Consider the following 12669-nt stretch of genomic DNA (forward strand, 5'->3'; position numbering starts at 1 on the left):
AGAAGGAGTCATGCTCTATCCCCAATGACTCTCTCTACAAAGGAAACATGACTCGATTTAAAACCTAGAGCCTATCAAGCTATCATCTAGTATGAACCTCAGTGAGGTCAAAGTAGCTTGAGTTCAAAGTGACGGTTGTAAATGCTTTTGTCCAGTGGGTGGTTGACTTTGCTCTTTTCAAGAGCGTGGGTAGGGGGTGTCTTTGAATCAGCTGATAACATACACACACTCATGCAATGGGCTTTTGTCATCTCATCACGCACGTGACACACAAATACACGCACACACCGCAGCTTGTTGTCTGTCAGAAACTTTCAACACAATAGGGTCACCTGTGCTCGCAGCCTTCGGGTTCGGTTGGGTTACACGACACCGGTGCCTTTGTGCTGCAGGAACAGGCGCACATTGAAAACGTGTGCACACATACACTTAGACACACACTGTACACACATATTTAGACAAATGGGCTATTTTTTAAAGTCTCACTCGGAGCTGAATGGATCTTGTTTGCCTCCTTTCAGGGATTTGGAGACTTTGGTTTAGATAGTCTGAGGTCGTTGGTTCACCTTACTTGATCCCTCCTCGTTGTTAATGCCACTTTCTTGCTCTCAAATGTGCTGATGTGACACATGGTTTTGATGTCCAGGTTTAATTGAAATGATTGTGACATTCAATATTTTTCTAAGTCCTTGCCCATCATATTCCCATAGACAACTTTGTTCTTTGGCCAAAACTGGTTTGCGACTAATTTGTGTGTGTTTCTATAAGGTCTTTATCAGAAGTATTTTTGATACCAATACATACAAGAACCAAGATGAACATTTGGGTTTTACCAAGTGTCAAATGAATCAAGAAGACATGACCCTAGAGTAAAAGCCAAGATCACAACAAATAAAGAACCGGCTTACTGTATTTTGTCTCTTGGACTTGGGCAAATCCCCCACCCTGGTTGACCTTGACCTCGATCTGATTTCAAAATCACTTGGACTTCTCAAGACCATCAACTTTCTTGATTCACACAGCCAATGCCCAGTTTTATTGACGGTTCAATAGCTTTCCTTGTTGTCCAAATCAAAACAGGAACTGCTAATTTCCAGGAGAAGTTCTGAGTAGAGGCATGGAGCCGTGACATTTCTGATTGATATTCCGCCTTCCCGTGCTCCTTCTTCCTTCCCCCTCGGTCCTTTTCGGATGCAGAGGTGAAGAAAAGGGACAGCTCGACAGGAGGCGAGGAAGAGGGATTTAGCTCTGAGATAAGAGTCTACAGCAGGTTAAGAAAACACAGAAGAGGGCTTAAGAGCAGCAGTTAATCACCCTCTGCTGCCTGCAGACCACCACCGGTCCTTTTTTTAGCAGACCACCCACCCTTGGACTTTACATGGCAGTGGATTCTTCAACGCGACATACCGTATAAAATATATCCACGTTCGGTTTCCTTGCCTCTTAAATGACCGATCCAGCGAGGGCCGATTGTATCAGTAGCAATGCTAACATCCCCTGATGGTCGCCAAAGGCTGCATTATTGGAACCCCCGCTTCCATAATCCCCGAGTCCACACAGCTTCCTGCAAGCAAAAAGGGTGTGACAGGCTTAAGACAAATATTTACCCAGACTCCCATGGGCTCAGCTCTCTCAGCAGGCATGTGCTGGCCATAGCTATGTCGTACCGTTATTGCGAGGAAAAAACTTTTATCAGAAATAGTTGTAAGGCCCTTGTCACACTTTCCTAAAATACGGTGCTTTGGATTTGTATTTTACCGATTCCGGCGCTACCTCCAAAGCCGAGGTTCTGCAAGGTCACCTGTGTCGGGCAGCAACAACTGCTTTCAACGCAATGGTATTAGATGTCACATCTCTGTTTCGATTCCTTTTTTTCACAGATGTCTTCCTGCCTCTGAAATTACTTTTGAAGCAAGAAAATTACCGGATTGTTTTCACCCCTGGTTGATATTTTTTTGACGGCGGTCACTGAGGGTTTGTTGTCAAACCTGACACCCCTTTACGGCATTCTGCGATTACCTTTTCTACAGGTGTCAGAAGACTCAAGCTACGTTATGCTTTTGACAATTTTAAGCAGTTTTGAATACTAAACAGCGCACAGCATAAATAAATCATTAAGAGTGATGTGCCACTCAAGTCATATATTAAGCTTTAGGCGATATGTGTGATTTTTAACCGGGTTTCTACAGGTGTCAGCAAATTTAATTTATGCTTTTTAATGCTTTGATAGGATCAGTATAATTTTCTTTTCAAATCAAGGGCAAATGAATTCAAAATATATGCTGTATGTCTATAGATATAATTATACCTATTTTAAATATATGTTAAAATCTCACTCCCTGACTGTGCATTTTAAAGTATATTTCAAAATAAATATATTTTATTAAAAATACCCACAACAATTGAAATTCTTCAAGTAAATGTTATTTTTTTTCTTTACGTTTAAGTTGATTTTATTATGTTTTTATGTTTTTTTTTCATTTACAGCATAGCTTATATTTTTCCATTATGGCAAGTTATTTCATCTATCATGTTTTTTTGCTGTTTATTTCGTTTATTCTGCTGAATGTCTGATAATATTTTTTTTCATTTATTTCTATTCTATCGTAGTGTTATATGTACATATTACATTTTTTTTGTAAGTCAATCGGGAACCTAAAGCTCAAACACCTGATGTGATAAAGAAAAATAGAAGCACATCTGCAGTGGTATCTTTAATATATTTAATTCATCAACTCCAGAATTCTCTCTTATACAGAATACTATAAAAATACAAACCTTTTAGTTTGGCTGTTAGTCTGAAATCATTTTTGCAAACAGGACATAGTTTTGGTGACTCGGCACTTATTCGGCTAATTTGTCCAGTTAGCGTCTGTATTTTTTTTTCCCACTTTCACACATGATATGCATGATGAAGCCTTTTGAAGTTGAAGCAACATTTTGAAACATTAAAAATGTGGATGTTTACATTTGGTTTTGTCATGAGTCATGACTTCCTACTACAGTGCAAGGGTAAATTGTTTGGGTTGGAAACAAGTGTGCACTTGAGGAGGTTAATGGTTAACTCCAGAGCGCATCAAGTTAGTACATGTTGCGTCTGACGCTTAGAAGGGAGTGTACCTTCTGAGAGGTGCGTTGCTTTCAGCTGCCCATTCTTTAGCTCCATCAGGCTGGAGGTTGAGTGAGGGGTTCAAACCGGGTCACATCCACGACCCCTCGACTAATACAGCATCACCTTACACATAACCTCTGATAATGAAGAAAATCATACCCATGCCTTTCCCTGATATAATCCCTGGATTAAATCACATACCTGATTTGAAAATACAGTAGAATGTCTTTATTGTTATTGTGCAGTAGGTATACAATGAAAATTCAGAGCTCGAATTGGTGAATATTAAACAAGTATTAGTAATAAATAAAATATATCAATCCTAGTTCCATTGGAGGGCAATTGGTATTGTTGTTTTTTGTCCTTGTTTTGCTGTGTTTCGATCTTTGTGTCTGTTTTCCACCTTTTATGAGCCATGTAGCACCAACCAGAGGGCAACACTTCAACCTCAAAAATATTTCAAGAATGACCAAATTGGAAATGTTTTGGTTTTGTTGCTTGTGTTTGTAAAAGACACAAAAGTTGATAAAACACTTCAAAATGGACATTTAACGGACATTGTTTCCAGCAATCGTAGTACTAGCGCAACTGCATACAGGAAGTTTAACGAAAAATGAACTTTTGAATAGAAGTATCATTATACCTTGACTCATAGAAAGCAGAGTAGAAGCCTGTTAATGTTTTTGGTGGCCTGAACTAGAATACTCTCTCAATGTGTTAGCATTAGCATCTATGCTAAAGCAGCTGTAAAATGTGAGTAGCTCTTATGCAAACCATGCTTTAGCTAATATTAAGAAAATTATTCCGTTTTTTAATCAAATCGCACTAAAAACTCTGGGCTACAATCTTTACTGCTCGGTTTATTTAATAGCATAATGTTTTGATAATTATTGGCAACTTCATAAACGGCTTCCAACTTTAACAACTATTCTCAACCCCCCCCAAATAAAAATTTCGCTGCAGGATCATTGTGTGTGTGCACAAGGGATTTTAAGCCAGTTGAAAACATTCTTTCTGCATTGTTAACAGTTTTTTTTTTTTCAACTGAAATTGCTCGTGGCAATAGATGCAATCAATCCTGAAACTCATCTGTCATTGAGAGTGGAGCAAGAGAGGCCATGTTGCCAAAAGAAGCAGTGCCTGACAGATTGTGATTTTTATGGACTTTATTTTTATTGACTTTAATTACAGGCTACGAATGGGGAAAACGGCCTAGAGAGCGTAATGGCAAAACACAGACTGGGACGGGAAATGAACACCCAAAAAAAAAACAAAAAAAAAACTCTTGCACGCCGGGAGAGCTTCATTCACTTTTTGCCTCTCTAAATTTTTCTGTCTGAAAATGATGTCAAATTTTTCACAGCCTGAAATTTTTTTTAAATTTTCCCTAAAGTGATGGTGCATTTTTGGCTCAAGTGAAAAAAATTCTGAAAATTATTCTGAAAAGTGTATTTTGTGTACTGGATTGTGTAAGTTTAAATTGAACATGAATGCATGGCTGACTTTCAATCTGGTACAAGTGGATGATTAACATCAAAGAACTTTCATTGCATGATTTTATAGATTAAGAATCAGGACACATTGCATAATTGACTACTCAATTCAGATTTTGTGGCTGCGGGGAATTCCTAATACTTTTTTTAAGGCTCAGACACACTTAAATAGAATTTTGAGGCCTTTTGTAGTAGTTCACAACTTAGATTAGTTCGTAACTTTAAATAGGATCAGAAAATGGTTTAAAGAAAATTGAACCCACAGAAAAAAAAACAAAAACAAAAAAACTAAGATATCTGTCCCCTCTCTCCGCAGGACTACTTGGAGAGTATCAGCAATCAGGCTCGACTTGGTTTAAGTACTGAGGATAAAGGCTCTCTGTTTGGCAACATCCAGGACATCTACCACTTTAACAGGTAAGACGTTTACACGTGAATGAAGATTTTTCAAGAATGTTTTTTTTTTCTTGAGACGAAAAAACTAAAAAAACATCCCGATTTTATGTTGAAGTAGCTTTGTGTGTATATGGGATTTCTCCAAAAACAACCTCCTTATAGTCTTGATTTTTATTTCATAGAAGCCAAAATGTATGATTTGCACTCAAACTTTATGAAGATTAGTAGACAACGTACACAACTGAAAGATGAATATGCCTAAACTTTAAATGTATTTTTTCTCAACACTCACCATGGCAACATTCAAATTGCTGTAACATCAGCATCCATTTAAGTAAAGGGATTAAGTAAAGAATGAGAATATATCAATTTATCAATTTTCGTTTGGGAAGACATATACTTGATTTTTGTGAAAACGCATCATATATATATATATATATATATATATATATATATATATATATATATATATATATATATATATATATATATATATATATATATATATTTATATATATATATATATTTATATATAGGCATTTATCAAATTGACAAAGCAGAAAAAAAAAAAGAACTTTAAATAAAGTTTGAGTGGTTTGGTCTATAACATGTCAGAAAACCAATTGAAATCTTTATTATTTCTTTCCAAAATAAAAGCAGATTTTTGTAAATGATATTTTTATTGTAAATTTAAAAAAAAAAATCTGAGAATATTTATTCTTCAGAAGCTGAAGTTCAGGGGATTTGGACATTTTTTCCCAATCATTTTAGTATCAAAAATGATTTATTATGATAATAATATTTTTTAATTCATGATCACAAAGACGTATCAAATGTAAGCCATGAGAATGATAAATAGCTGTAACCAAACCCCACATTGCATCTATCAACAAAACAGCTGAAACTGAGCTGAGCCGCATGCTGATTTCTGGGAACTGTGACAATCAGGTGTGTTTGTGTCTCTTTTTGTGTGTGTGTGTGTGTGTGTGTGTTTGTGTGGGCTGTAGGATAGTTTAGCATCATGGTGGTCTTTGGACATAAACCTGCTGTCTCTTTTTCTGCCACCCAGTCATTTGTCAGCTGTCGTGCGGCACCAAAAAAAAAAAAAAAAGCAAGAAATGGGCCAGTGCAAGGAAGCTTAAAAGCAGTTTCAAGAAGTGACTTCATGCGTTAGTCATGAAACAATCACTCGAGCGGTGGCCCCTTTCCACCTGGGGATGCTTTTGTGCTCACACAGGAGCCGTGGGTTTGAATTCAAGGAAGCTGCCCTTAGTTCTAATTTCTCTTCCTGGTGCGGCTTGTCAAGGCCGATACAATAGTCAGAAACAATCAGGCAAAGCTTTATTTGGGAATTCACTGAATGTGTTTGCGTGAGATGGGAAAATGCCACGCATGCCAATTAATGGCGCATGTTTGTTTTCAGGGATTTGCTTCACGACCTGGAAAAGTGCAACGCGGACCCCGTGGCCATCGCTGAATGCTTTGTATCAAAGGTACAACTATGCGTTGATTCGTTATTGTTTGGTGGTTAAATTCAAGTTTCACAGCTATTGAAAAAAATCATTCGGAGAGGATAAAGAATATATGCCCGTGGCTTCGTCATTTCTGTTTACATGTTACCGCGCTATTTATGCTCAAAAATGAATTCACTCATAGATGCGATTTGTTACCCTGTCGATTGCATTTTATATTATTTGTTCACGTTAACTCTTTCAGTGCCAAACGTTATCGGAAAAGGCAACCCGCCAAAGCTATCGAGAGCAGCACTCCCATCAAAGGGTCACACTTCACAGTCCACAGTAAGCTTAAAATTAACAGGAGCGCTGGCCACGAGTGTAATAAATTCATAAAAGAAAAAAAAGTCACCGGCAGACAAATATTTTACATGACAAAAATTCTTGTTACTGGCAAGGAAAGAGTTAAACTAGTGAAGTTATTAAAATTAAAAACATAAAATAATTTGCATTTTTATTATGTGAGTAAATATCTCATTCTTGTGTAACAATAAATGCTTCAACCAATTATTTAATGATGCAAAAAAAACTAAGAAATAAGAAAGCATTTTTAGAAAAAAACAATACTGACCAAATATTATAGCACTTGTGATAATATCCTTGTTACCCAGGATTTTCATTTGTCCACCGTTGTGTCCATTTTGTCTCAGCAAAACTGCAAAGGTCTCCCACCCAAATCTGTGAGACGTTATTGGAAAGACCAAAATGTCCTCTCCTGAGCACACTAGGACTTAGTAAGGTAGCTCTAATAAGTCAAAACACGTATATAAAAAATAAATGTCCCATAAAATGGACACAAATAAATAGCCCAGGTCCAAAGGACATTTTTACATATCCCTACCTCATTGCTAGCTATTTTCAAACACTTTGGATGAATATCTGAAGTAAAGACGTATAAATACGTCTTTGGGATTTAATGTTTGTGTTTGCAATCTATAAACTTAAAAATGCATCATTTGATGCCTACCGTCTCGTGGGACATGAACTTTACCCCGAATGTTGTTATGCAAGTTATATAAACAAACTGTGGTGTGTATCTAAGCGGCGCAAACATGTTTATGCTAATCCAAGATTGGATTGTGCATCTTTATCTCAAATCTGTTAAGTGAAACTGTAACGTGTTTCATCACCTTCTCCACCCCCAGACAGACTTTTTTTCCTAACATGCACGATGCTCAAAGTACCTTTCTTGTTGCGGCTTGTTCCGCACCTGCATTTGACACACACCAAAAGTTTGGACGGACAATTTATTTTCAAGTCATTTCTGGTTAGTGTTCAATATTTAGAAAGAAAAACCCTGCGGAATTCCAACAATTTTCTTGCTTTTTATGCATGTTTTAACCATTTCCCATAAAATCTCACAATTATGTCCGGCGTCGCCGCATTCCGGCGTTCACCCCCCCCCCCCCCCCCTCCCCCGAAACGGGCCGTTAAAGTCTCCAGCCGTCACACGCGCCGCCGCAAAGCCACCAGTCGGACGGCGGCTGGAGAAACCAGCTTTTCCTTTTGCGTCACCGGCTCGCTCCGCAAATGTTTGGGCTATTGTTGTCCCTGGGTGGATTTACTGCATGTTCGCTGCGCCACTTCCACCAGAAGTGTCAACAAAGCAGCGAGCCCGCAAAACCCAAGATTGCATTCCCCGAAACACACGCGCAGCTCCTATTTTGTGTATACGACTTGTTTTATAAAACAAACTCAGCTCACCAACGTTATTTATTTGGAACTTATGCAATGGGATGAAGCAGATGGGCTGAAAGATAAATAAGCTTTTCGTGACTAAGGCCTCAAATTTGAGATAAGCGTGTGCCAAGAAAAGTTGTTTCAAAGAACTCAATTGTCATTTAACACCTTAGACCAGCGCCTCGGTGGTGTACCTACGCCCAGTGGTTTTTTTTTTCAGCAAAGGCTTAGAGCAAATTTTTGTAGCATCCATTTCTAATTTACGAAACTCTTGATCCCTCTTTTAGATAGACCGTGTTATATCATCGATTTCATTTCTATGGACACACAAAAAAAAAAAAAATCCCTTTTACCGGGCTAGGAGTGAATGAATTAATTCTCAGTGAGCTAGAATTAGCGCTAGTGCTAATGTTTAGAGTTGTGTGCAAGACAGAAACTCTTCAAGACACGACACAGTAAATTTCATGGAGTATGATTCTAGAAAGACTTTAACAATTAGACGTATTAGGTGAGCAAAATTTTTAAGTAATAACTACACTTGGTAGAGAGTATATTCCAATAACAAAATTGAGTCTGTTTTGACTGCAAGTACGCAATAGCATCGGTGTCAAACTCAAGGCCCAGGGGCCAGATCTGGCCCGCCACATCATTTTGTATGGCCCGCATAATGCTGATTTGACTTCAAGTTTCTGGTTAAAATACCAAATTTTCTAATTGTCTACAACTTTTAAAGCAATTATATTGGGGGGGGGGGGGGGGGGGGGGGGGGGCATTTTTTAACAGTTTTTACTGGCGTCTGATTTCCAAACAAGAAACAAATGAAAAACTTAAACTGTTTTATGAACAATAGTAAAGTTAATGTTTGATACTGTGCTTAAACTATTTTAGACAGTATTAAAAAAAAATACATCTGAATTTGTTGTTTTAAAGGGATATTAATATACAGTATACCAGGATTTTATTAGTCCCGCCCACTAGGGAATAGATTTTCCTCCATGCGGCCCACAAGCTAAAATGAGCTCTACAGGCTTTTTATGGAAAAATGTGCTTTAGAAATTTATTGTGTATTTTTGGTAACTGGTATGCCTTAATTATTTTCTGACCATGTATTTATTTACACATTATTCCTTGCTACTACTTTAACCCTTCAGCAGAATTTCGAGCATTTTGGGGTCATTTTCTTCCACATCATTTTCGCAATATTTTTGCCAAGGGATGGCGCACTCTTGGTTGTGTGACGTTGTTGACCTTGTCAACATCTGGGTGAAATTTCAGCTCCCTAGTGTCTTCTTTCATTGCTTTCCCTTTGATGTGAAACGTCTTTGATGTAAAGATCAAGATACCGCACTCACAACACAATTACACGATGACAAACTTGCCGTTCACTCTCCGCCCATCGGATGATAACATCAAAAAGTGAAATTTCCGTCATATTTCTTTTAGGGTTCAACACGTAAATACATGAGCACAAAATTGCGGTTGGGTTTGAGGGTATGCATGCATGTATGTATGCATTTTCCCATACATGTGTGCCGCACAAATTAGTACTCTATCAAAATGTTTCTATGTCATGTGGTCTATGTACCAAAGTTGAGCAAGTATGTATTAGCGCTGCATGTGTACCATCAAAAAAAAAAAAAAAAAAAAGCTGGCTGGCGGACACATCTGGTTGTGTTTAGGCCCAGTCTGTGGTAACAGACTACTGGAGACGAGGAGGAGACCTCTGCTCTTCAATTTAGGTCCTTTTCCCATGGAGCACCTCAGGCTGTTGAATTATTGGCTCCAAGTCCTTCAAATGAACGTACAGTTCCCTACCAGGACAAAAATAAAATTCGACGTAACTCCATGTCCGCAATGTCGTCTGTGTGGACGTGGAGTGATATCTGATGATCTTCTCTGCATATTTATGATGTGGCTTCCTGTTCTCTGTCAGCATCCTGAAGACCCCCCCTTAGTGTTTATGGACACAAATAGAACTCAGTGAGACACATTACGCAATAATGGGGGGTTCATCTAGGGGGCTGCAAGGGAGCCGGATGAGGAGACTTCTAAGGCAGAATGACACCTTAATTTTCTTCTGAGACCCAGCCTATTCATTTGTGTCCACTGTAGTGGACATTTATTTTTGGTCTCGATTTTTTTTGGAGATAAAATGGACACAACAAGTGGACATAAATAAAATGGATGGGTCTCAGGAGGATATCATCATCGCTCCTGGTATATTTGTTCAAGTTAGACATTTTGTGAAATTGTAACATTTTTTTGTACCATTAAAAAATTGGTTAATCCAAACACATAATAAGAAATGCCATAGCTAGGATAACAAATAACGGTGGATATTTGATATCTGAACACAAATTGTGGCGGCCAATGCAGACAGATATTATAACAATCTTCAGTCAGAGACATATATTATTTATCCTCAGCGTACGATCACGTTCAGTAGTTGCAAAGCCTGTATTTTACTGCCACCTAGTGGCCGTGCTGCGCACGTAGGATTGAACAGCAATAAATAATGGATGACTCATCGAATGGTACACATTAAACTTAACTAAACAAAGTCTAACAATTTTACAAAGGAGTCGCTATAAGACAATTTAGCAATAAGCTGCTTCTTGTTCAAATTTATTTGCTCCTAATTTGAAAAGAAAAATTGTGTTCCTGTCAGAAACCCTATAAAATCTCACTTAAATACGAGCAACCACATTGGAGAACCATTGAATTAGGCTACTCATTGCATGCTTTACGCACAAACATTTTAATCCATTCACTGCCGACCCAGTAAAATCGTTTTTTTGACCAAATAGCCGTCAGCGGCAGTGAATAAGATTGCTTGTTGTCCCTCATGCTTTGTCCAAAAAATGGCAGAATGTTTGGGTTTTTTTTTTTTTCAAATTTTATGGCCCTTGCGGTATGTTGATCTTTACATCGAAGGGGAAAGCAATGAAAGAAGAGATGCGGGAGCTGAAATTCCACCCAGTTGGACAAGTTGAACATGATGCGGCCACAGTTATCACACTACGAGGAGCGTTCCATCCTTTGGCTAAAATACTGCACGAGTGATGTGGAAGAAAATGACCTTAAAAAAAAGGCATTTAAAAAATCATTTTGAACCTAGCCTAATTAAAAAAGAAAAAAATACCATCATGACAGCTTAATACACTCCACAAATGTACCACAAATGTTTTTGGTGTCATCTACAGCATAATTTTTCGCCTTAATGCCGACAACCGCGGCGTGACGAAAGCGCTTGCATCCAGGCATAAATTTCAAACGCCAAAAGCAAAGCGGTCACCAGATATTCAGATGAGTTGCCAGGAAAAGTTTAAGGCAGCTTTTTCGATGAAGTCACACTGTCTCCCGCGCGTTTGATGTTCATGGGGGCGCCACGCCATGTGAGAAAGGTCTCAATTAAGGGGGCGGACAAGTTGAACGGAGGGCTTTTTAATCCCGCCACTCTTGGTTGATTTGAAAGCAGCATTGGCGTTTTGTGCAGAAAGCGCCTCGCTCATATTTTTAAGTACAGGCGGGTGATTGAAATTACGCAGACGAGGCCGATAGACCCGAAATTATTTTATTAGAAAGTCTCCATTTAAGTATAACTGAGCCACGTTGGTTTCCTGTCGTCTAATTTTGCCTTTTTTAATTTCAGAGTGAAGAATTCCACATATACACGCAGTACTGCACCAATTACCCAAGGTAAGATTATACCAAGGTCTGTTAATTAGGGATAGCGCAAATTTCGCTGGCGATATTCAGCGTTTGACTATTATCGACGTGGGCCTTTGTACAAAATTTAATGGGCCATAAAAAAAAAAATCAATCTAAAACTGATAACTTCTGACAAACCAGGCCATAAGTTGCTTCATGTTCCAATTAATTAGCTCTTAATTTGAAAAGAGACATGCACTGTTCCTGTCAAGGCGCTCAAAAGCACCAAATTAGATTTACTTTTAAAATTTCACGTGCCCGCTAAAACACTGCTCTCAGTTTCAACACAATCCTCTCCTGGTCACATTTCAACCTCCAGTTTGGTTGCATACTGAAATGATTTTGCCAAAGGAAGCTACAGAAATCAAAGGGTTCAAGTTAGTGACGGTTGATGTTTGAGACCCCTCATGAGCCGTCCCAAACGTCATTTCATTTCTGCATGTCTAAATTCCAGCGTAGCTCTGTACAGTCTCCACATTGTTCTCTGAGGAAACCCGACCTTGGAGCCCGGCATGGCCTCGATACATCTGCAGCCGCTGTGTGTGTGTGCTTGTCCTATGTGACCTAAGCTGGGGTCACCAGCTGTGGTGAGGACATGTGGAAATGCCCCATGTCCAAAAAGATGACAGAAGCCACACAATGAAGACATCGTAATAATTGAAATGTTTGCCGGTATTATCATAAACAATTAGAAACTGTAGACCAAGGTGTGTCCATGCAGATGTCCCATCGGACCACCCACCCAGAGAAGAATAAAACTTAA

General features: G+C 38.6%; 1 protein-coding gene across 2 annotated transcripts in view; it reads left to right on the forward strand.

The window, feature by feature from the left end:
* LOC148406967 (pleckstrin homology domain-containing family G member 1) overlaps window positions 1–12669 on the forward strand; it is a 40875-nt gene that overhangs the window by 17068 nt on the left and 11138 nt on the right. For both annotated transcript variants that reach the window (XM_088404041.1, XM_088404040.1), the window contains exons 3-5: window positions 4922–5022; window positions 6425–6494; window positions 11848–11894. In XM_088404041.1, coding sequence (XP_088260167.1) covers window positions 4922–5022; window positions 6425–6494; window positions 11848–11894 — 218 coding nt within the window. The remainder of the gene's footprint in view (window positions 1–4921; window positions 5023–6424; window positions 6495–11847; window positions 11895–12669) is intronic.

Source organism: Hippichthys cyanospilos, chromosome 20, assembly GCF_059441005.1.
Source record: "Hippichthys cyanospilos isolate Australia breed blue-spotted pipefish chromosome 20, RoL_Hcya_1.0, whole genome shotgun sequence".
NCBI lineage: Eukaryota > Metazoa > Chordata > Actinopteri > Syngnathiformes > Syngnathidae > Hippichthys > Hippichthys cyanospilos.